Source organism: Pristis pectinata, chromosome 2 (genome assembly GCF_009764475.1).
Source record: "Pristis pectinata isolate sPriPec2 chromosome 2, sPriPec2.1.pri, whole genome shotgun sequence".
In the NCBI taxonomy this organism is placed as follows: Eukaryota; Metazoa; Chordata; class Chondrichthyes; order Rhinopristiformes; family Pristidae; genus Pristis; species Pristis pectinata.
Window position 1 is genome coordinate 52,025,717 of NC_067406.1, and position 22,600 is coordinate 52,048,316.

At 37.9% G+C, this 22,600-nt stretch overlaps 1 protein-coding gene across 12 annotated transcripts in view; it reads right to left on the reverse strand.

Moving 5' to 3' along the window:
* Positions 1 to 22,600, reverse strand: part of LOC127567551 (cAMP-specific 3',5'-cyclic phosphodiesterase 4D) — a 938,945-nt gene that overhangs the window by 11,906 nt on the left and 904,439 nt on the right. For all 12 annotated transcript variants that reach the window (XM_052010574.1, XM_052010577.1, XM_052010573.1 and 9 more), the window contains 4 exons: positions 9,702 to 9,795; positions 3,714 to 3,883; positions 3,117 to 3,215; positions 1,677 to 1,841 (listed from right to left, as the gene is read on the reverse strand). In XM_052010574.1, coding sequence (XP_051866534.1) covers positions 1,677 to 1,841; positions 3,117 to 3,215; positions 3,714 to 3,883; positions 9,702 to 9,795 — 528 coding nt within the window. The remainder of the gene's footprint in view (positions 1 to 1,676; positions 1,842 to 3,116; positions 3,216 to 3,713; positions 3,884 to 9,701; positions 9,796 to 22,600) is intronic.

Sequence of the window (22,600 nt, forward strand, 5' to 3'; positions counted from 1 at the left end):
AACGTCTCAAACAGTTTCTTCTGGTATCTATAGATGTTTCTGTCACCTCAAGTCCATGAAGGCCTCGGCAATCTTTCGACATCAAAAACCTTTTGGTCTGGTTTGCTTCAGCCTAGAGTGATGATGTGAGGTGTGTGTGTGTGTGTGTGTGTGTGTGTGTGTGTGTGTGTGTGTGTGTGTGTGTGTGTGTGTGTGTGTGTGTGTGTGTGTGTGTGTGTGTGTGTGTGTGTGTGTGTGTGTGTGTCTGTGTAAAATGTATAGTGGATATTTTCTTAAAACATTTCTAAGTTTTTAAAAATATCAATCACATAAAGCTGGTCCAAATCCAATGTACAACATGATCAAATCTTAAAACTTAAATTTTCATACAATTCCAGAAAACAACCAAAGGGGCAATTAAGCAATGTAATAACTAATGCAGGGCAATATCCCAAAAATAGCAACAAAGTAATTACCATAAAATGCATTTTATAGATTAAAAATAGCTAGGATACCAAAGGAATTAATGGGCATTCTTCAAGTAGTGTTCTGGGATCTTTTACATCTGTCTGAGTGTTGGTTTTGGTTTAGAGGTGCACTTTTGACAGCGCAGTACTCAATCAATATTGCACTGCAGTATCAACTTAATTTTTTTCTGCTCAAGTCTGTGGAGTGCAACCTGGACACACTGCTTTCAGACTCAATGATAAGAGTGATGCAACTAAGGGCATACTTTTAACATTTGGACATAGCTGACTCCATGACCTGCACGCACAGACATTCCAACATTCCCATCCTGACAATGGACATTCCAACATGTTGGAAGGTTTGGGCTCCAGGCCAACAAGCCATTTATATGAATACAGAGTGTGGACTCCTCTCCCTCTCTGTGTCTGCTTCTCTCTTCTCCTTTCATCTTGCTGCCCAGCAGAACAGGGAGACAGGTCATTCCCACTCCCCATCCTTCTCCCTCTCTCTCCTCCATGCTCCTTCTCTGGCATTTTGCCTCTTTCTCCCAAAGGCTCATCTTGCCCAGCAGAGCAGGTAGATTGGTCTTCACCCCACCCCCTGCACCCAGTCTCTCTCCTCTGGGGCTCTTGTTGCCTAAAAGATCAGAAGGCAGCAAGAGTTAGACACAAATGTTATTATTTGAAGTTGTTGGATGTTGGCAGAGCATGTAGACAGGCCTTTACTCCTCTGGTGAGATCGATGAAGGCCACCAAGCCAGTGGGAATGGGAGTGGCTGATCTGGTAGTGTAGAATGGCTGGGCATTGGTGATGGTGAGTGGCTGGGCAGTTTGACTGTTTACTGGTGGCAGGTAGGTGGGGTGTCTGATTCCCATCTACCTATCGGCTAATGCAAGATTTCAGATTGTGCCCTGCAGTTTTTGAAACCTGAACAGAATACCCCATCCTGCAAGTCAACTATTGACATATTGGAAAGTCTTTAGGTGTGCAATAATGTCATTGCAGTTGATTTTACAGAAAATGCTCCTTTACAATATTACATAGATAACATATTTTTCTTGATTTTTGCTCATTTTTCACTTCCGCTTTATCCACATGTTGCTATTTTATCAGCAGACGTTGACACAATGACATCATACTTAAGACCAAAATTTCTTCCCAAATTACTCTGCATGCTGATCTCAAGTGATCTGGGTAAATTAAGAACTTTCAAACAGTGTACTGCTTACCTCCAATGCAGGTGTTGATAGTAAAACATGAGTGGACTGAGCAACATCGGCTGCATGAATGTTATTGTGAAAAGCTACATCTGCATGGTAATGGTCTTCCAGGGTCATCAAGTAGGTAATTAAAGTGTCTGGTGGAATTTTGAATGTTTTTAATAATTCCCGCTCCTAAGAGTAGAGAAAATGGGCTCAAATTAGACCAATAAAATGTATAATGCTTGATCTTTTGTTTTATGTATTATTTCTCTATTACCTCTTTAGGCTTCTGAGGTTATTTGTCATTCTCTAGAATAACAGGGTTCTGCCCATGTATCTCTAAAGCCAGCTGATAAAAGGTGCAATGACCATCAGCTCCCCCAGTCCTATGCACAGATGGCAGCCTCTCTGCTTCTGCTCAGAGTGTACAATGCTCCTTGAATGCAACTGCTTACAGTAACAATCCATTGAGCCACTAAGCCACCAAAATGAAATTCTGACGTGGTGCAATTTTTCTATAGAACCCAAATTTGACTGATTTCTAAGATGCTCTGGTTAGCTTTTCAATTATAACACATGTAAAGAAAACGTCAAAGATTCATTAAAAAAATGTATGTCCACACAAAAACATATTGCCAGAAAGAATGGATCAACAAACATTGCTATTTAAGATCATTTCCAAGAACAGCTTCAATTCTACTACGATGACAAACTAAAACAAAAGAAACAACTGTCACCTTCTCTTCATGGGTTTGTCCAAACTCTGTGTAAACTCAGTAAACAGTGACATGAATTATGAATTGTCACATGTGTACCTAAGATCATTAGTGTCCAGTGCACTGTTTAACAATAATAAAGACAAGGATGCTCTTGGTTTCAAAACCCAGTACATTAAGTAAATATAATTTAACGTTTGTACCATAACCTTCAACGATATCTGCTGCTTTTATTTTGTTTATTATCTATATTGTACAGGAGAATTGGAAATAAATAGGTCAAGTTGAAGGACAAATCTGTAAACTGAGTCCTTCAGTCAGGTTATTATTCTCACTTCCCTGACAGAGTACAGACTGTGCTCTTCTGTGACCTTTAGCCATATGTTGAAGAAAAATTTCTCCCTTCTTTTACCTTTCAAAGAATAACTGACAAGCAGCAGGTTCTCCAATAGTGGTAATCTGATTAAGGGTTGATTAGTTAGCTATTGCTGCATGCTACAATCCTTGATTAGGATCATTCTTATTGGAACTTAAATTTTACTTTGAAACAAAGCAATTTAATTGTTTGAGTAAAGGATTTCAATTACACATCATATTCCATTCTAACAATTGATTTCAATATTTAGAAAGAAAGATTCAAATGATAATTAGTAGTTTACTACATAACACAACACTGGACAGCACTCACAAGGATACCATCACCAAGTGAAACACATTCGAATGGTTAATTATTAATGCATTCCAAACTCACCTGAAAAATCGTGTACATGACAACTGTTAAAGGTCTGCTTCCGGAATACTCTGCAACCTTAAAGACGTTAAAGTCCCATTTATTAATTTCTTCCAATTCCTGCAAATTGAGAAAATATTTCAAATGAACATTTATATTCATTCAAAGTAAAATTATTTTCACCATTAAACAAAACAGAAAATGCTCTAAAATCCTAGCAGCTTAAGCAGCATTTGCAGAGAGGAACAGAGTTAACGTTTTAGGTCTGTTAAAAGTCATCGACTTGAAATGTTAACTCTTGATGTTAACTCTACAGATGTTGCTTGCATATTGCCAACATTTTTTCAGTTTTATTTCAGATTTCCAGCAACCGCAATATACTTTGGGATCACTTTCATCATATTGACTGCTTAATCAGTGAAGAGACATTATCATCACTTGCTTTAGGAGACTTAGCAATCCATTTATTTGGCCCAACTGATTGGAAAAATGTATTGTAAAGCACTAAATCTTCCTATTAAAGATTTGTGCTCCAATGCAAATGCCTCACCTAAATTAGCAGATCATTAGAAAATCACTGGAACTAAGCATGAAGCCCAGGGCCTGAAGTAAACATACCTTTGCCAAAAGATCTTCCTGGTCAGTTTTGACTCCAAACCTAGTAATGCTAGAATTTGTTAAGCTTGAGCTGTGCATGAGTTTCTTCACGCCACTGATCTGTGACATAGGTCTCTTTTTCTTTTCTTCTTTCTGTGCTTGTGATGGAATTTCAACTTCATGCTGTTTATCTAGGGAGAATAAAGCATAGCATGCATATTAAAGCTCAAAAGTTTTTGCATCCAATGGCTATATCAAGAACACAATTGTTTTTTGTGCAATTGTTCCCAATAACTTCAGTGGAAGATCAACAGAAACACCAAAGAGAAAGTCAAAATGGCTTTTTGTGCCATCCTCCTGAGTTTGCAATAATCTTCTGCAGAACTTGAGCATGCTGTCTAAAGAATCCCAACCCCATACCCCTGGAAATTTCAAGCAAAGAACACAGGAAAATAACCAATAAGAAAAGCTCAACTCACGTTATCAGATGTGTAAGACTTAACTTGAAAATAACCCATAACCTTCACTCTCTTGAAACAATCAATTAATCTTACATGCTGAGGCTCTATCCATAACTTTAATAAATCTTTTTCACTTTTCAGGTTCTATAGAAATTCATCCCTGGTTGGTAGCAGTAATAGGTGAAAAGTATTATTTAACCAAAATTCTGTTCCATCAGCTTCAATGTGCTGTTTCTATTATATGGTGCATTTGGCACTACAAACTGGGAATGAATTTGTAGGCATAGGTGCCCTCTGTATTTTCTGTTTCCTGAGTCTTAGCATTTGCAATTGTCTTATCAACATAAGTATGCTGGGAAACACTCAATGTAATTTTGTGACATTACTTTCAACAATATTTTGATGGATGCACTTGTCCATGAAAGATAAATGGATTAGCATCAATGTGAAAATAAATTGCAGAGGCTCATTATTCAATATATTAAGCACTTGCTGCTTTCTGGCAAGGGTAGTTTCTAGCTTTCTGCCTGTAAACTGTACTATGTTGTGGTTTTTCTGGTAAGTCAAAGGACTTCCATAAAATTGACTTAGTGCTTATTATTGGGAGGAGAAATGTCAAGGACAGTTCTAACACTGAACCCCACATTATGAATTACTAATTCATTCAAGATCTTTTCCTTGCCATTGTAAGCCCCAATTGCAGCAAGACCCATACCCGGCACCTACTATTCCTGATCACTTTAGAAGGAATTCTAATTTTCCTTGCCTTAACATTTCTCCCTGATCTTGAGCCTCCAGTCAATGCTTTCTTCTGTGTGCCCACGGATCCCAGTTAGGCCCACAATTTCTATGTAATCTCCTTACTACCCTCTGTAATCTTGCTTCTAGCCACTGAGCCATCTACTTTCTTTAGTTAATCTAAATCCACTTCCATTGCTGCAAGATCTCTCTACCTTCAGGTTTTGATGGGTTTGATAGACAATGAAAGAGCTACCCATATTCTTTCTAGCTCCTTGCAAATAGCGGACCAATGATCTCAAAACAATCTGTCATCCGAAATACACAACTTTCCACAAATATTAATAGTTTCTATTACTTCAATTCTAGAAATACGATTTAGAGTCATCTCAAAAATATGTAATTTTAAGAATACGTTCAGAATATTATAGCTACTGAACCAATGTTTTCAATTATTTGTACTGAGAATGTTATTCCTTATTTCTATGTAGCAAAGCTTAATAGAAAGTGGAGAAAATGCAAATCAGGGAACCATGTAAAACATATTTGAAAATGTCATACAGTCTCTGGCAATGGTCCAGAAATATCTGAAATGGACTTGTCATTGTAACAATCTAATACAGCTGAAGCACTAACTTGTGTTCAACAAGGTTGATGCTTATTGCATCTGTCATATGCTTAGAGTCTAACCCCATCAAAAAGATGAAAAATAAGTTCTGCTGTCAGGTGATCTGAAGTGGAAGAGAATGTCTGTGTTTTCTTAAGATAACTTGGAATTCCATGGAATTTCCTGCAGACTGTATGAATAGCATTGTCTTATTAACCCTTTCTAGGTTTCAAGATAACCACAGGGGACTCGTGTTTATTAATGCATTCCTAGTCATTAGCACTAAACATGCCATAGAGGAGGAGCTATGCATTGTACTCTGCTCTGAAATTCATTCCACTGAAGTGAATGTAATAGATTCTGGAGGCCAAGAACAATGCACTGATGCGAACATATAGTGTGCTTAGCACTAAAGCAGGGGTGCATTTCTAGGCAATTTTCTTTTATCAAATGAAATACAACACTGACAAATTCCCTTATAAAATTTCATCTGTAATTCCTTGTAGCTTCAGAATCATATTAAGTTCTTAATTTAATATATCTTAACAAAATATAGCCTTCAGCACTCTTCAAAGTTGTTTAATTAAATATCAAACAAAAATTCCTTCATAATTCTTTGGAGAAAATTCAGTGAATTATTAAAACATTGGATTCACCTAGAACTTGCTTTCCTCTGGGAGAAAAAGCAGTTCTTTTATTTTCAATGAAGTTTCTAAAATTAATTAGGACATGTGTCTTCAATATGAACAACTCCTCTTTGAGTCTATTGAACTGAAAAAATAAGCAGCCATGTTTAGGCTTGAATCTAGTAGCTTAATCAGCCACATATATGTATTTACATATGTTGTTAATGTAAAATAAAACAGATGATAACTGCAACAATACTAGCTGAGCATAACTTTTAATTATACTTTTGTTAAAGTTAAAAGTGATTGCGTTTCGGGTGTATTGTGTACTGAACAGTAGATGCAGGTTCCTATCAGTTACTGCTTTCTTGGTGAGCTCCTCCTATAATTTGGGTTATTAACTAAAAAGGCAAGAATAGCTCATATTGGCGATCTCTACTGTTGTAAGAGAAAATAAACTGTTAGGGGTTGACTTCACACAGTTACTGTACACTACTTATTGGGAGGTCTCTGAGGATCTGTGGAAACTTTGGAGCAGGATTTCCCATGTGGCCTCTCAGCTGGAAATCAGTGTGTGGTACTCAGGGTGGCAAGTTGGGGATAGAAAAATATCTGCTTTTGTAGTCAACATTTGTATCTTATCCCAGCTGCACACTAGCCAATGAAACTGCCTGGTGTGGGTATTAATACAGTACATTATAGTTCACCAGTAATAACAAAGACCGTATTTTCTGACAGGGAAGCCTTGACTGCTTACCCTAAAAACCTATTATGATTTTGGTGCTTTTCACTGTACATCAAATAAAGTTCCCAGCTTTCATTGCTGGATAGTTTCAGAATCAGTGGACAAGATGGGGGAATTTTCCACAACTGCACCCATTCCATTATCATTGTCAAATATTTCTAACCATTCTGGACAGTTAACTATTACCCTAATATAACTAAAAGAGCAACATCTCACTTCAGCTCTGTCCCCATAACTAAACAACTTCCATCCTAATGTGGGGCTGGATTGTTCAATGTAATGCTGGTAGTTACGTTAGATGCCCATCTGGCCATCTTCCAGTTGCTCTTGTGGCAACCTAGCAGGACCTTCACACTGCTTAGTATCCCAGTGGAGTCACCCTTCGCTGTCCCCAGTGGCCCCAGTAGTGCCAACATGAGGCAATGCATCTGGACTGCTGAACGGTGAGAGGCACATGTGTGCTGAAGTTCTGCAACCAATCTGTGTTCTTGGGGCCATGATTTCTCCTTCAATTAATTTGTCACTATTGAGAGTAATGCAAGAGTTTTTGGCCAGCAGCAGGAAGGGGCCAAATATGAGTGAACTGCTGCTGCATTTGTCAAGGAGACATGGAACAGTTTCTCTGCAGATAATTGTGGGCAGCTACATCATAAGAAGTCAGATCCTGGAATCTGTCAGAACAGTGTGGCAATAGTCTGAGGCCTTTACATCAGCTATTGCAAAGAAATTATTTCTTCAGATCAGTGTTGCGGGCTTTGTTAGAAATAAAGAAAATAAAATGTCCCAGGCATGGGACTATTAACCAAGATGTGCATTTAAAATTTGCTTGTCAGAATAAAATAGCCCCATGTGCCACTTCAAGTGAAAGGATACTGCACTGAAGGAGTAGGAATTTGTATTAAAAAAATCTTTTACAAAATAAATCCTCGCTGCTCAGAAGTGCTCAGAAACACTGAAAACCTTGCAGAGATAATGGATTGCCCTTTTCTTGGTAGAGTGCGTTCGATGCAATTCTTTAGGTTTAGATCAAAATTTCCTCTCAATTATTCATTATGTGGCAATCAGTCAGCAGTGGTATATCGTATTGTAGCTCAGGTTAATGGTTGTGCATAACATTCAGATTTTTCAATCCCTCATTTTACAACAGAATACCAATATGCTGGTATTATATGCACAGACAACTAAATAAATCTCTAATATGATATTTTGTTCAGCATTCGTATTTTGAGAGACCTGAAAAAATATTCCAAAACTGACTACAGTTTTAAGGGTGCATTAGTTATACATTGTTCTATTGTACATAATTGGGAAATTATTAAAGAAATAGTTTTGCAAAGATTACTAAGTAGAATGCAATGCTGCATTTTTATCAAATAAACCCACTTTCTATTTATGAGAAATTTCTGCAGTTTTTTATTATATTGATGAGATATGACAAAAATTGTTAAAATGCAAAGACATAATGTATCTCTGGGACATAAGCTCTACTCTGTAGATCAATAAACTTTTCATCAATCAACTTATTTCATTAATCTGACATCCAAACATTTTTATCCTTCACCAAACATCATACTCAATGCCCCAAGTGCTTTTGGTCTTCTCTTACATATAGACCAGATTTCTAAAGATTAGTAAAGACAGGGGGATTAGTTGGAAGCACAGATTTCTATGGTGTATTCTGATGCAATTGAATGTTGACATTTTGTTGAAAGCTGAGGAGATGTTCAGCAGTCCAGTCATTTTTGTAGAATGGAGCTCTTCAATTTAAACATGGCTTATTCACATTCAATTAGCCTCCAGCATATCAAAGTGTCATCCCTTTTATTATACACTACACTGTAACCAAGAAGAAGTGATTAACACAAATATATTGTTGCTGCAAATGGGTTGTCTGCACCAGACTTACTGTTCATTGAAACTAATTATGCAAATGTAGAAGAAGATGGATTAATTGCATTTGATAGTGGAAAGGTTTCTGGAGAATTTCAAGCAATGCATGTGTATATACAAAAATAATCTTACCAATTAATGGGAGAAAATCACATTTTTTCTATTATCTACAGCTTTTGTCATGAATAATTTTATACATTACTTCTGACTTAACAAAATTCTCACTATGTTGAGGTATTGAAAACAATTCTGAAAGAAAACAAACTGTTTATTCTGAATACAATCAGAAAGAGCAGTTTCAAACAGAAAGAGTACTTGTGGTAATGCATACATGACAGAAAAATCCCCCGAGGATCACTGCTTAGGGCACTGAAGATAAAGCAAGACATTTGGCTTAAATTTATTGATCAGCAAAGAGCCCGCACAGGCACAAAGGTCTGTGGTTCTATAGGCCATGCTGAATAGGTTCCATTATTGTCTCTAATTGTCTATATATTTTAGCTGAATCTTTCAGAGCATGCAGCATTTTGAAAAACCAGGTGCTATTACAAGGACAAATCAGAATTCTGTAATTAAATGGATGGAATTTTCTGTTCGTGTCTATTTATATCTGTTATGCTCCCACAAAAAACAGCCACTCCTGAGAGGCTATTTTCAATGCCACACCTAAAGGCAGAAAAATCAATTATCTACAATTAAGAGCAGGGGGCAAAAAGGAAATAAAGTATCATTCTTCAAATAACACTCTCTCACTGGATTGACAAAATTATACTTGAATCTTAAATCATGAAGTCCATATGAATCCTTTGATTTCTGAACACCAGATTCATCCTCATAGTATTTCAGAATAAAGTTATATCAAAATAAATAAACAACAAACTTCATGCCATATCTCACTGATAATAAACCTGATTCTGAAATAATGTCTTGTCTGTTACTCACCTAAAAATGTACTGGATATGTACTCAGAGACCTGATTGCCCGAGCGGCTCATCTCAGAGAGGTGAGTAAGCTCACGATTGAGCATCCTCTTGAACTGCAAAAACAAACACAAGAAATATTCATAAATCTCAACTTTTAGTGGAGTTTTGATATTTAAAATTAAAATTAATTATTTCCAATATGGTGGTTGTCAGCAATTCTGTACATATTACCTGGATGCACCTTTTACAAAAGTAGAGATACACATCAACATACGGTTCTTTACATTCTTTGTGCCAATTCTAGCTAATTGTTTTGATCTTCTGATTTCAGAGGTATTTGTGTAATTGAATAAGGCTGAATGTTCTGCCAATGGCACAAATCTCTGAAATCCTTCCTATGATCTAAGTAGTTCCTTTGCAATATTTTCAATGTGTTCATTAATGACATTTATACATTTCTGGTTTTCTGTGCTAGTTAGCCATTCTTGTGGGTAGATAATACATGTTGTGGGGTAAAGAGTCTTTGTTCTCTTTCTGGCCTTTGGTTCCTGTGGCCTATTACTTCACCCAGTTATGAGTCTGGAATCTGTCAGTAGGATGGAGTTTCGACCACAATGGGACCCAATCCCACTCTCACCTGCTTGTTACAGTGCATTCATTGAATAGCACTGGAGAAGAATTTACTGTGAATGCAGCCATTACTGTGGGAAATGATATGAGAAGTAGTTAGCAACGTAACAGCATGGGGAGTCAACAATGAGTCAAAAAGGCCAAATTTCAACTGATAAACAATAATGTCTTGGGAGCAGATGATGTCCATGCTGAAGTTTTAAAAGTCTGGCAGAGAGTTACTTCAATCACAAATTCACAAACTTATCACCCACTTCTGGGAAGAGGAGGACCTGCTGGGAACCTCAGAGCAGTTGTAATCATGATCATCTTCGAGAAAATAGACAAAAGTGTCTGCAGTAACTAGAGAGGACTCTCGCTGCTGTCTACCAAAGGGTAAGTCACTACCAAGGTCATCTTCAGCCACCCACTCCCAGTTTTCAAAAAGCTGTTCACCAAATTGCAATGTGAAATTCATGCATCTAAAGGCACAATAAGCATGACCTCACCATATAACAGTTACAAGAGAAATCCAGGGAGCAGCACCTATCACAGTAAATTGCCTTTTTGATGGAACATTTCTTCTTCAGATTTGATGACTCACAAAATCCCACCCCCATTTTACACCTGCTAGCCGATGCAATGCAAGCTGTGATCTTTGCCGACAGGTTTACAACAGGGCAGACTGTTGTCAAGCACGGCTGTGTCATTAATTTTCTTAATCTTCTGTGTGGCAGTCCTGCACCTCACTTCCACCAAACTTCCTGCTGGAAAGGAGCTAATCTACAGATTAGATGGGAAAATGTTTAACCATCACACCAGCACCAACATCACTCCAATCTCAGCCACTGAGTTACAGTTCACAGATGGTGCTTTTACACGTGTGCATTTCGAGGCTGAGCTCCAAATCATCGTCAACTAGTTCAACAAAGCATGCGACAGAATGAGGCTTACAATCAGCATCCGCAAGATAAAGGTCCTCTACTAACCTGTCCCACTGCACAACACTATCCCCTGACAGATTAGGTCCACATGAGACCACGGAAAGCAGGCAACACTTTCCATACCTCAGGTGCTGCAGTACAGGCGGATATCAAAGATGGCCATCTCAGGAAAAGTGTGTTTGAAGATCACACCCAGCAGAACACTCATAGTTCACCAGGCAGCAGTGATCCCCAGTCTCTAGTAACTTTCTGAAATGTAGACCACCTACCACAGGCACCTCAAGACACTGGAGAGTCACCACCCCTCTAAAATCCTTCAAATCCACTGGCAGGAAAAATGCACCAATATCTGTGTCTTCTACCAGGCCAACATCCCCAGCAAAAAGGCCCTAATTACACCTAGTTGCTTCGATGGGCAGGCCAGGTGCTTCAAGTACCTGACACCAGACTCCTGAAATAAACACTTTGAGCTCTGTCATGGCAAAGCCTACAAAGCAGACAGAGGAATCAATTTAAGTGTGTTGTTAAAGCCGGTAAAAAAAATATCTAACAATCCCCAGTGACTCCTAGAAAGCCACGACTGCACAAAGTTGAGCAGGAGCATTAGGGATGGTATTGATAACCTTGAGACAGAAGTGCACGAACGTAAGTGACAACGAAAGAGCGCACCACCTCTCAAACTTACCCATCCATCAGCCCCATTAACCTCCTCCAGCCCCACCTGTGGCAGAGTCTGCAAGACCCACATTGGCCTCCTAAGTCACTGTAGAACCCAAGAACTGGAGTGAAAGCAAGTCCTCCCAGTGGGTCTTAAGAACTCATACGTCATTAAATACCACATCCTCTTTACTGCACCAGCAGCATCAGACATTTCTCAATCTTCCATGACCTCATGACTCACAAAAATCTCAATTAATTAGGACTCATACTGAACATCATGGTCTCACTGCAACCTTACAAATTAAGTATAGTTGTTAGTGTCACACCCACATCTCACAGCTTGCACATACTGCCAGTTATTCTACGTCACCCAAGCGGATTTCACAGGGCTCATTGACGCACTTTATCCTCTTTTGCAACATGACATGGTATGATCAGAGGGAGCAGGATGAGGCACAGGTGCACCTCTGTGCCCTAGTTCTCATAGAGGAGACTCGTGCTGACCATGGTGGGACAGCTATTGCTGCCATGGCTAACAGAAGGGCTGAAACCATTCAAGTTGACGATTACCTCACACCTCATCCCCTATTTTACTTCCTACTTCCTCAACAACCCACATTATTTTCCAATTTACATGTGGCAGATGGTGTAAACATGCTTTCCTTACTTTCTTTCCTTTCTCACACCAGAACAATACTCTCATGGTTTTCTTCTGTTAGATATCCAAGAGAAGCAACCTGGCCAGTTTGTTGATGACAAATATACGCCGTCACTCGATTTCACACATAGTCACTGACTCAGATACTGGTAATCAGGATAAGGAATGTCCTAGCTCACTGGGTAAGCAAGGTCATAAGATGTCCCTTCTGCAGAGGGCTGCACTCAGATGAGCATCTTGGTAAGAAGATAAAGAAAAAGATTCAGACTTCAACTGGAAAACGTTTTTTTTTGGATGGAGCTTGAAACCCCTTCTTTCCAGTGTAGAAGTAGTGACCAACTCCGTTTGCAGACCACTATGAAGTTGGAGACCTGCTGCATACTGCAGGGTTCATCCAGTGCCACCCAAGGGGGTGGAATTGTTGCTCCAGTACAACAATGCTCTGCTCTACCAGACCTTGTGCAGAGCCATGATTCTCTTTGTATAGGTGCAATTTGTCTGTGCTTGAGTCACACGCAGAGTGATCAATACATTCCACTCTTCATTCAGTAGCCACTCTTTGGTTTGCTTTGGTTTCTGTAATGAAGTGCAGTTGGTGAAGTGTATTAACATGGAATGAAGGCCAACATGATGGTGCCAAAATATCAGGCTTGGGTGTGCATGATTTGTTCTCTACAGTCACACATCAGTTGAACACTGAGGAATGTGAATAACTTTTGGTTCCATTACAGGAGAGAATTGAAAAGTACTGGTCACAGGTGAATTGCATGTTATCCTGTGGCACCTTGTTTCAAGGGAAGCCTGTAATTCTAGAAAAGGAATATGCTCTCTACATCTGATAATCTCTGGCATAAGAAAACGTAGGTAGTTCTTTATTAAATAAGGAGACTGTGACCTTCCTTATGGAAAGTAGATATCAATAAGGATGAAAATGTCTGGCACCAGCCTGGACACTTAAAATTTATCATCACATTTATGATAACCATCGGCAGTGTGGTTCTTTCCCCTCTCTGAGATTGTAGTTATGATTAGCGTCAATGCTTGCCCATTGCTGTTTGCTTGGTTCCAGGTTGGAAAATTACTCATGTATACCCTGCATGCCATTCTAAAGCTATATGAGCTCCTGTAGTGCCCAACAAATAGACGATAATGCTCCAATCATAGTTCATCGAGTCATACAGCAAGGAAACAAACCCTTCAGCCCACTGAACCCACACCGACTATCAAGTGCCCGTTTACATTAATCCTATGCTAATAGCATTGTATTTCTCATATTCCCATCAACTCACCTCAGATTCTACCACCTAGACCTGGGACGATTTATCACAGATGACTAACTTACCTACCACTACATATTTGTGTTGTGGAAAGAAACTGAAGCACCCTGTTGAAACCCGCACGGTCACAGGGAGAATGTGCAAGCTCCGCACAGCCAGCTTCAGAGGTCAGGATTGAACCCAGGTTGCTGGAGCTGCAAGGCAGCAGCTCTACTATCTGCACCGCTGTGTCACTCCAAAAGGTCTTTAAGTTAGTTCAATAATTTCAGTACAGGTGATTCATGGCAAATACCAAGATATCTAAAGAGCAGAGTTTACAGTTTTAAAGTTCATCTTACCACTGCTTTAGTCAATTACTAGATGAACAAGTGAAACAGTAAGTTTTACATATTACTTTCTGTTTTGGCACTATTTGATCTCTTTTTTAACTTGTTGATTAATTTAAATCTTTTCTATTCATTTAAATGCATATCAATACACTGTATTTATATTTTCTCATTTGTGGAAAACATATACTTTAATCAGTATTAGATCTAAGTTTTGTGATGATCAGAGAATTGTAGAAGAAAATTTCATTATTTAGCAGCTTCAGTTTCTGTAAGGTTTTAAGTGGAATACCCAATGTGACCTAAAGCTAATTTGTGAGTCAAGTCTGTAGACTTCTACCAAGGCTGCATTCGGTTGATGGTTAGATAATTATTCAAAGAGAAATGTAACATTCAGAAATCCCTTTAGCTATTGCTATGGAGCATTTGTAGATCATTGGTGAGTTGACTGTTTCACTTATATAATCAAAATGTGGGAAAAAAATGGCAGTGTAGTTAAAACTACACCTGTGCACTCATATCCTGTTATGTGGGGTGGGCATTGTAGCTGTTATCCATGATTCTCTACCAGTTAAGCCCTTATTGTTGCTCAGAACATTAACAGAAGGACAGAAAATCCCATGAAGTACAAGGGAGAGGGTATCAGGAAACAATCCAGAACCATATTTGACCGAGTAAAACTATCTAAAGACAAGCAGCAGGTTGGAAAGGAGAGATGAAACACAGAACACTTAGGAAGGAAGCTGCACTCCCAGGAGGGCTGGCAAGATCCTGAACAAGAACATAATCCGAGATCATTCTTCCCTGTCCTAACCAAATTATGCTTATTCCAATTGTAATGTCTCCTGTAGTTAAAACTGAAATCAAGTAGTTTAGCACAGAACTAGGGATCAAATCTGACACAGGACCAAAAATTTTATCAGTTGGAACATTAGTGCATTCAGACATTGCTCTAAAAGGGAATTACACTGAGACAAGACACCAAGGTGGAAAAAGTGAAGGAAAATCATGGAAGGGTTGCCATAGTTTTCACTTTAGGACAAGATAATTACATCACTGTTGGTGGCCCAGTCCCCATCATCTCAGGTAGAAACCAGGATCTTGAGCTGAGAAGCTAAAAGTGGGAGTTAAAATAGGAAGAAATCTGCATTAAAAGTTTCAAAAAAATCAGAAAACAGGAGGTAACTACTTCAGTTGTTTTACAGTATAAATTTAACTTTGATATTTTATAACTCTTTTCTGAAAAAGATTAAGGGAATTTCAAGGAAATAGCAGTCATAATAGACGATGCATTCATGTTAAATGATTTTCCTTAAGAAAAGATCTAATTCTTTAAAGGAAAATTTATTTAATAAACTTAGCAAAAGAACCAGATGCTTTCAAGTGAAATAACATGAACAATGATAATATTCTTTGGGTTTAGTACTGAACTACTAATTAATTGATACTCAGAATGTGGGCCAAACAAACTGGACACATCAATACATCTGCTGCTTTAGTGTCCTCATATTCAACTGGGATTGCATTCTGACAAAATAGAAGCAGCTGTTCAATAGTTGTCAGATGAGGCAAGATAACATGTATGAGCACATTGCCATCACATGACAAGATAAGATGGCTTGAACAAGCAAACTTCAATGTCAAAATGGTGGTAGTGGGTGGTGTGTAGGGGAAGGGACTTGGAAGAATCGCATTATCTAACTTAGATACATCTTAATATAGAAACTTGTATTTTTCCTCAATGTCTTTCCTGTAAAACATTATTGCACAAATGCCTAACACTAGTAAAAGAAGTTGAAGATCAAAAACTGGTTTAAATAGATCCAAGTCATGGCCGTCATAAGTGATTATATTATAAAGGAAAGGTCACTAGAACAGAATTGATAGAAAAGGTTTTAGTACATAAAAAGAAAAAGAGAATTGGATATTGATTAAATAATGAGGATGAACCATTAACATTAGTTATCTGGTGATCAATTCCCTCAGTTGAACAGATTTTTCTTTCCCTTTTATAAATTTTACTGTTAATAATATTGTAGGGTCTTGATCATATATTTGAACAAGTTATTCTGTTAATCACGAGGTTTTAATATGATTACTTTCAGTCTATTTGGTTAAATCCTCATTAATGCATACTAGGAAATCAACAGAGTCCTTGCATGCATCGTCAGGAGGAAATTTTGTCGTAATTAAATGAGTGACATATCAGTAAACTTCAAAATGTTAGATAATTCCATTCTTATTAACAATACAGATGTTCAAAGATTCCCTTATATTGATGTTCTAATTAAGGTATCCAGTGTTGAGCAAACCACAGTTCAATCACAGTATTATTTCATTTAAAGGACCTCATGATAAAGACAGATATAAAATGTTTTAATTCAGGTAATTCATTCAAAAAAAAAGAAACAGATCCACTATATCTAACTATGTTTGACAAAAATGTATTTTAGTTTTGCAATTACTGCCATGTCCCTCTGAACAGAGTCTATAGCAATTCCAAACCCAGAGCTAATATAGTAGACAGAGAAGCTGCAGGATGATCGCTCCAGTTACATTCACAAGCAATGTATATTCAGATACACAGCAGTAAAATTAAATAGTTACAAAATAAACTATTTTAAACATGATAATAGCTTAATTATGAATTCTATATCAGAATAAAAGGGCAGTTAGTGTACTTACCTTTATGTAGCCCCAAGAAACGGAAAGCAAATAATTAGCTTCAGGCATCTTGCAAATGTTCTCACAAAAAACCCACAAAGAAATGTATTAAAAGTCTGAAGTTCTCAAAAGACTTGGTTTGAAGCAGCTTCAAAAATCAGCAAACCAGATTATTCATTCAGCAGGTGTATCTGGAAAATATGGTTTTAAATTCCAGTGCTTTGTCACCTGTTTGGTAAAAATTGGCCATTTGTGGAAATCCACTCTGGTTTAGTAGGTTTAGAGTTTACAGAAGCAAATGGAAAATCCTGGCCAAAAGGAATGCTTGGGAGTGTTTTTAATGGACAAGCATCTCCTTGGAATATGAGTTCATAAATAATGCATGTGAAGATGCTTCACTGCTAGGAGGTCTGGTTCTGCTAACGGATACCAAATAAGGATCTGAGCACATAGCTGCTATGCACACTATTCGGTGAACCCACCTACTTCCCAGACATGACAGCCAATGAATTCTTACTCCAAGGAACAGAGACAAGAGTACGTTTTTAGCAAAGCTAGGTACCGTTTGCTGATTGGCCAAATGGAGAGCATATCCTTAGGGATTAGGGGTTTTCTTCATTACTTCATTAAATGCCTTTTAATAATATCCTTTCAGTTCCAGCTCTGTAGAAATGGTATGCCAAACTTCATATTTCATTGTCATCTCATAACAAGCTCATCTGCCTAACAGTTTTTATTCTTAAATCATGAGTATAAGATATCATATATGCAGCTAATTTTTTCCTGCATTGTTCAAGTGTTCTTTAATGAATTGACAAAGGAGCTCCACTGACTACATCTGCAGAGACTCCTGCAGGCTGCTTATGTTCAGTGAGAGTGAAAGGGGGAAAAATTGTAATATATTACATAAAGGCAGAAGCAGAATTTTTGTTTCTTACCTTGATGTTCATTTCTGTTTCTTTTACTAAGCAGTCTTTTCCAAACTAAAACCAATTGGCATTTAAATTATGGGCCGGTTTAGACTTTGCATTTATAACAATGCTTTGATCATCAGAAACATGAAATTCTTCCTGAAGTACTACTCCTTTGTAAAATTTGCATTCAACAAAAATAATCTGAAAAGAATACTCTAATCATAACCTTTGTAGAGGTCATTCCTAACAATACAACAAGATTTTGTTACATAAAACCACAAATCTCACAAATTTGGTGACTGCTGGGAGCTAAGAATGTAGGAAAATGTTGCACTGTAATAGCCAGAGTTTCCTGTTGTCAAATGTGTGCTTTAGCTACTTTGGTTCAGGAAATAATTGTTAATCTTTCATTTAAATTTCTTCCAGCATTGCTCTGTTCAATCATACGGGATTGGAGCAATAACTATGGATAGGAGAAACAACATGCTACAATTAGCCTCTGTCTATAATTGATAAAAGTGGTTCAATTTCATGAAAATCTACCTAGTATCATGTGGTTCAGGCCCTGATGAAGCCTCATTCAACGGGTGTTTATTAAGAGGGCTAATTGCTCAAATTGTGGAGCTCCTAGTTTTCTAATAAAGGGTAAGTTCAGTTAGGATACAATTTAAGCACAACGTTTTGCCTGCTGGGGGCACGGATCACGTCTGGAAAACTATTGACCTCATTCTCTTTCACACGCTTGCATTTCTGGATGGTTTCCAAAGTGGTCCCCTACTGACAAATTTCTGCATCACATTAGATCTGTTGCAGTCCAACTGATAAAGAATGATCGCTATGATTAGCAATTCCATTTTCATTGTATCCGGCAACTGTAGGATATGAGAAGGCACCGCAGATGGACCTTGGTCTTTCTAAGTTCCTGTCCAGCAATCTTTAAGTACAATCATTCAATAATCCTCTGCCCTTTCCTGCCGAAGTTATGGCACAGAACTTGCCATTAAAAATCTGTAATCATTGAACTGCCCACTAAAAAATTGTCAGTTATTGAATGAGGCTTTGTAGTATCGGAAGATGTTCCTTCAAACTTTGTCCCAATACTTATTAGGCAGTTATATCATTTATGGTGGAGAAACAATTCCCAGCAGTAAACAACAAATTGGACTACTAAGCAATTCTCCTCCATTTCTCCATGTGTTTAAATTCATTTCAAATGGGCAGCCAAGTTATCTACTCCTTAATAACTAATACTTGTTTGTTCTTTGGGCTGGCCACTAGGAGAAAACTCCACAAAATAATTCTGCTTGTATTGTTTTGTATAAAATTTAAACTCAAAGAAATGTTCAGGAGATATATAAATACAAATCATATGCTGCCTCACATACTGTTTTTGAAATTATGTCGTGACAGTAGGCGTTCGAACTGAGTGAGAGAGGAATCAATGCTGAAACTTGTATATGGACTTTAGTCATTTAAAATCAGTGTGCAAATTTAGCAGGTTGCATAATACCTCACAGATTGATGGTATTAAGTAAATGTAAATTCTCTTAGTAAATTCCTCAAGCATGCCAGAACAATCACGCTTCATTATTATTATTCAGTAGATTTGGTAGAAAAAGAGACCAGTTTAAGTGTACTTTTTCCCTGCAGGATTTGAGCCCGACAATCATATCAGCTGACTCAATAACCATGGCAACATATAATTTATTCCAGCCAGTTTTTGTTACTATCTCAACAACTAAAAGCTAAATAGACATCAAACTGCTCTCATGCTGAGGATATTGTATCTTTTAAATCAAAATATAAGGAATGCAGAAAATATTTCTGCAGTAAAACTATTAAGCATCTAAGAAGTGCTTAAATAAAGAGGTTTTACAGAAGATAATCTGATGTATGCTGCCAGAAAATACATGAAGACACAGTCATTGTCTGGAGCAGCAGGAATTTTTTATTTATAACTAATTAATAATGGCTCACAAAGGATGAGTCAAGTGTAAGTGTTGATATAAAACAGGATTGGGTGGTAATTGGAGGATGAAAAGAGGTAGGTTTGGAAAGGGGACAATGGAATGAGAATGGAAGACTGAGAACAGGGGAGGAGTGTGAGAGGATATAATGGGAGGCAAAGGAAGTGGATGGACATGGGATAAAGGCACACCACCAGTTTACATTCACCACATTTAATGCAAGATTCACAAATTTGAGTGACATTTGTATTATGAATTAAAGAAGAATTTCTGGTCATGATGTAGAATATACCAAGATAGGTTAAGTTCAGATCCCATTTATTGCTGATATTGTTTTGAAAATGTATGTCCAATGAAATACATAAAAGGCCATGGGCCAGAATAACCTGTCTGAACCAATGTGTCAGAAAAGCTATACAGCAGCAGGATGTGTTAAAATCTACTCAGCCTAAACACTGGAAATGAAGTCAATTGGGGATGCAGGCTCCATTTAAATGGCTCTGCACTAAGCAGTTTCAACAAGGGAGCAAAACTAGCGGTATTGACTTGACTGCCTAGGATGTATGCCACATCTCCATTCCAGTGAGGTCAAAAGAGAAGCAGGTTAGAGCATTACAATCTTAATTGCCTAATATAAATTTAAACAAGTTAAACTTTTAAAAATCACACCTTAATACATTATAAGAAATAAGTCAAAATCTTAATAATTTACTTATAGACTGATCTTCTAGTGGTTTTTATTAAATAAAATCAAGATTGTATCTGAACTGAAAGGAGCTTCCTTTGTGCAAATCCAAGTGTGAAATAATCATTTACAGGGACATTTCCCATAATAAATGTGAGCATTAGAGATTATAAAGGGAACAGCATACCTTTATGATGGGAAATGCCCTTGGAATTTACCATAAATCTGGCAGGGTAGGGTTTGGATCAGGGGCATGGGCTACTTGCACACAATTTTATGTTCCATTATGATCAGTTAAGCACAAAATTGGGTGGGGTGTAAACAGATCAGTGAAAGCAGACAGGAAACTGATTTTATTTTATACTTCAGAGCATTACCAAACGGTTATGATGAGGCACAAACATAAAACAGATTGATTACAAAAAGTAAAATGCAAATACCAATAAGTAGAACTAGTAAATATTAAAGAAAATAACATGGTGGACAGATTCTCTGAAATTCAATGTGAAAAAAGAACACAAAGGACTGCAAGTGTCTGCAGTTCCACTCAACTAGTATAAGAGCAACAGAGTATCAATACCTGCTGAGAGTTATGGACTCTCTCTCACTAATTCCAGTCTGCTGCATGGCAGGGTTAGGTTGTTGACGCTTGTTATGGTGAATCAGGGGGCAGCTGCCCCAGTTAAGGTTCCCAGCATTGAGTAGATGCCCCCTGTTACACTGCAGTGTTTTATAGCATTTTCATCCCAGTTCCAATATGTTTACAACTAAATGAGATGTGTTTAAAGATAATATGTTTAATAAGGTGCTTAATTCCATGGCTCTCCCCTAATCACGACCAACACAAGCCCCAATTTCATGTTCCCACACTTCTGATCCTAAGCCGAACCATCTTTGCTACCCCCTGACTGCCAACAACCTCATCCTGCCTTGGCCTGTGTCCCAGATTCAACATATGTATGTCCCTAAAGAATCTCTGCAGTGTACTGAGGAAAGTGTGCAAAAGGAAATTAGTTGCATCTCCATACTTCTAACACTTTTACAATCTCTGCAGATTTCAGATTCTGGGTTCAACAGCGAAAGCCCCAAGCACTATGATTCCCTCTCTACCTTTACTCCTTTAAGATTTTTCTTAAAACTTATTTTTGCACTTAGTATTTGGCTATATGTGACAATACCTCCTCATGTGACTCAATGCCTAATTTAGTTTGATAATTCTCTGAAGTACTTGGGATGGTATATAAAGGCAAGTTGTTGTTCTATTTCAGCTTATTATGATTTAGTGATGTATTTGCTTTCCACATCAGCAACCACACATCTGTACAATGCTTATCACTACACTCCAGCAGCCATTATGACCTTTGAAGCCCAATGGAAAACACCATCACTTCTAGAGCACTTTACAATCAAAACAAAGCAACTCAATACTAGCTTCATCCTTAAACATATTTTTTCCTTTAATGGCTGTATAATGGGAAAACTTCCAAGGTAGCCTTGTTATTTTTTTTAAGCAAAGCAACCTTCACCTGGTGAAATGTCTTTGAGATGAAAATGTTACTTTGCTTTTCGCTTTGTGAATGTTTCCCGACCTACTATTTCAAGCATTTGCTGCTTTTACTTCAACTGAATCACTTATTTTATTTTTAGAATATAACATTTTCTGTTCATCATTTCCAAATAACTAATTAAAGGTGAGATAATGGGCTCTAGCAGTGATTCAGTGGATAAGTGGCCAGCGAGATGTGGGGACCATGAAGATCAGCAGTTTGGCAGTTCCTTTCATGAGCCTACACTGACCCAGAGAACCAGCGAGACATTCTACAGCTGAACTCCACATCTCTGGGATTCAACATCCAGAGACTATGGAGAAAAAAAGCAACCCAGATGGTAAGTGTGTGCAGCTAAATTTCATGCATGTGCAAACTAGCTAAAGCTGATTAAAACTAGCCTAAGCCCAGGTTTTCAGACAAAGCACGGGAGGCCTTCATGGGCAAGATGGAGAGGGCAAGAAAGGCTGCTACCAAAAGAGGTCTATGAAGCTCTCTAGGCTCTGGGGATTAGGGTAGAAGGGAAGGACTGATATTGAGGTTGATACTAGGAATGCAGATCCAAAGACATGGACGAAATGCTCAATGACTTTCAATGACCTTTCACATGCGGTCAAGCTTGGTAATACATCTTTAAATCCGATCCCACTTCAACTGCATAACCAGC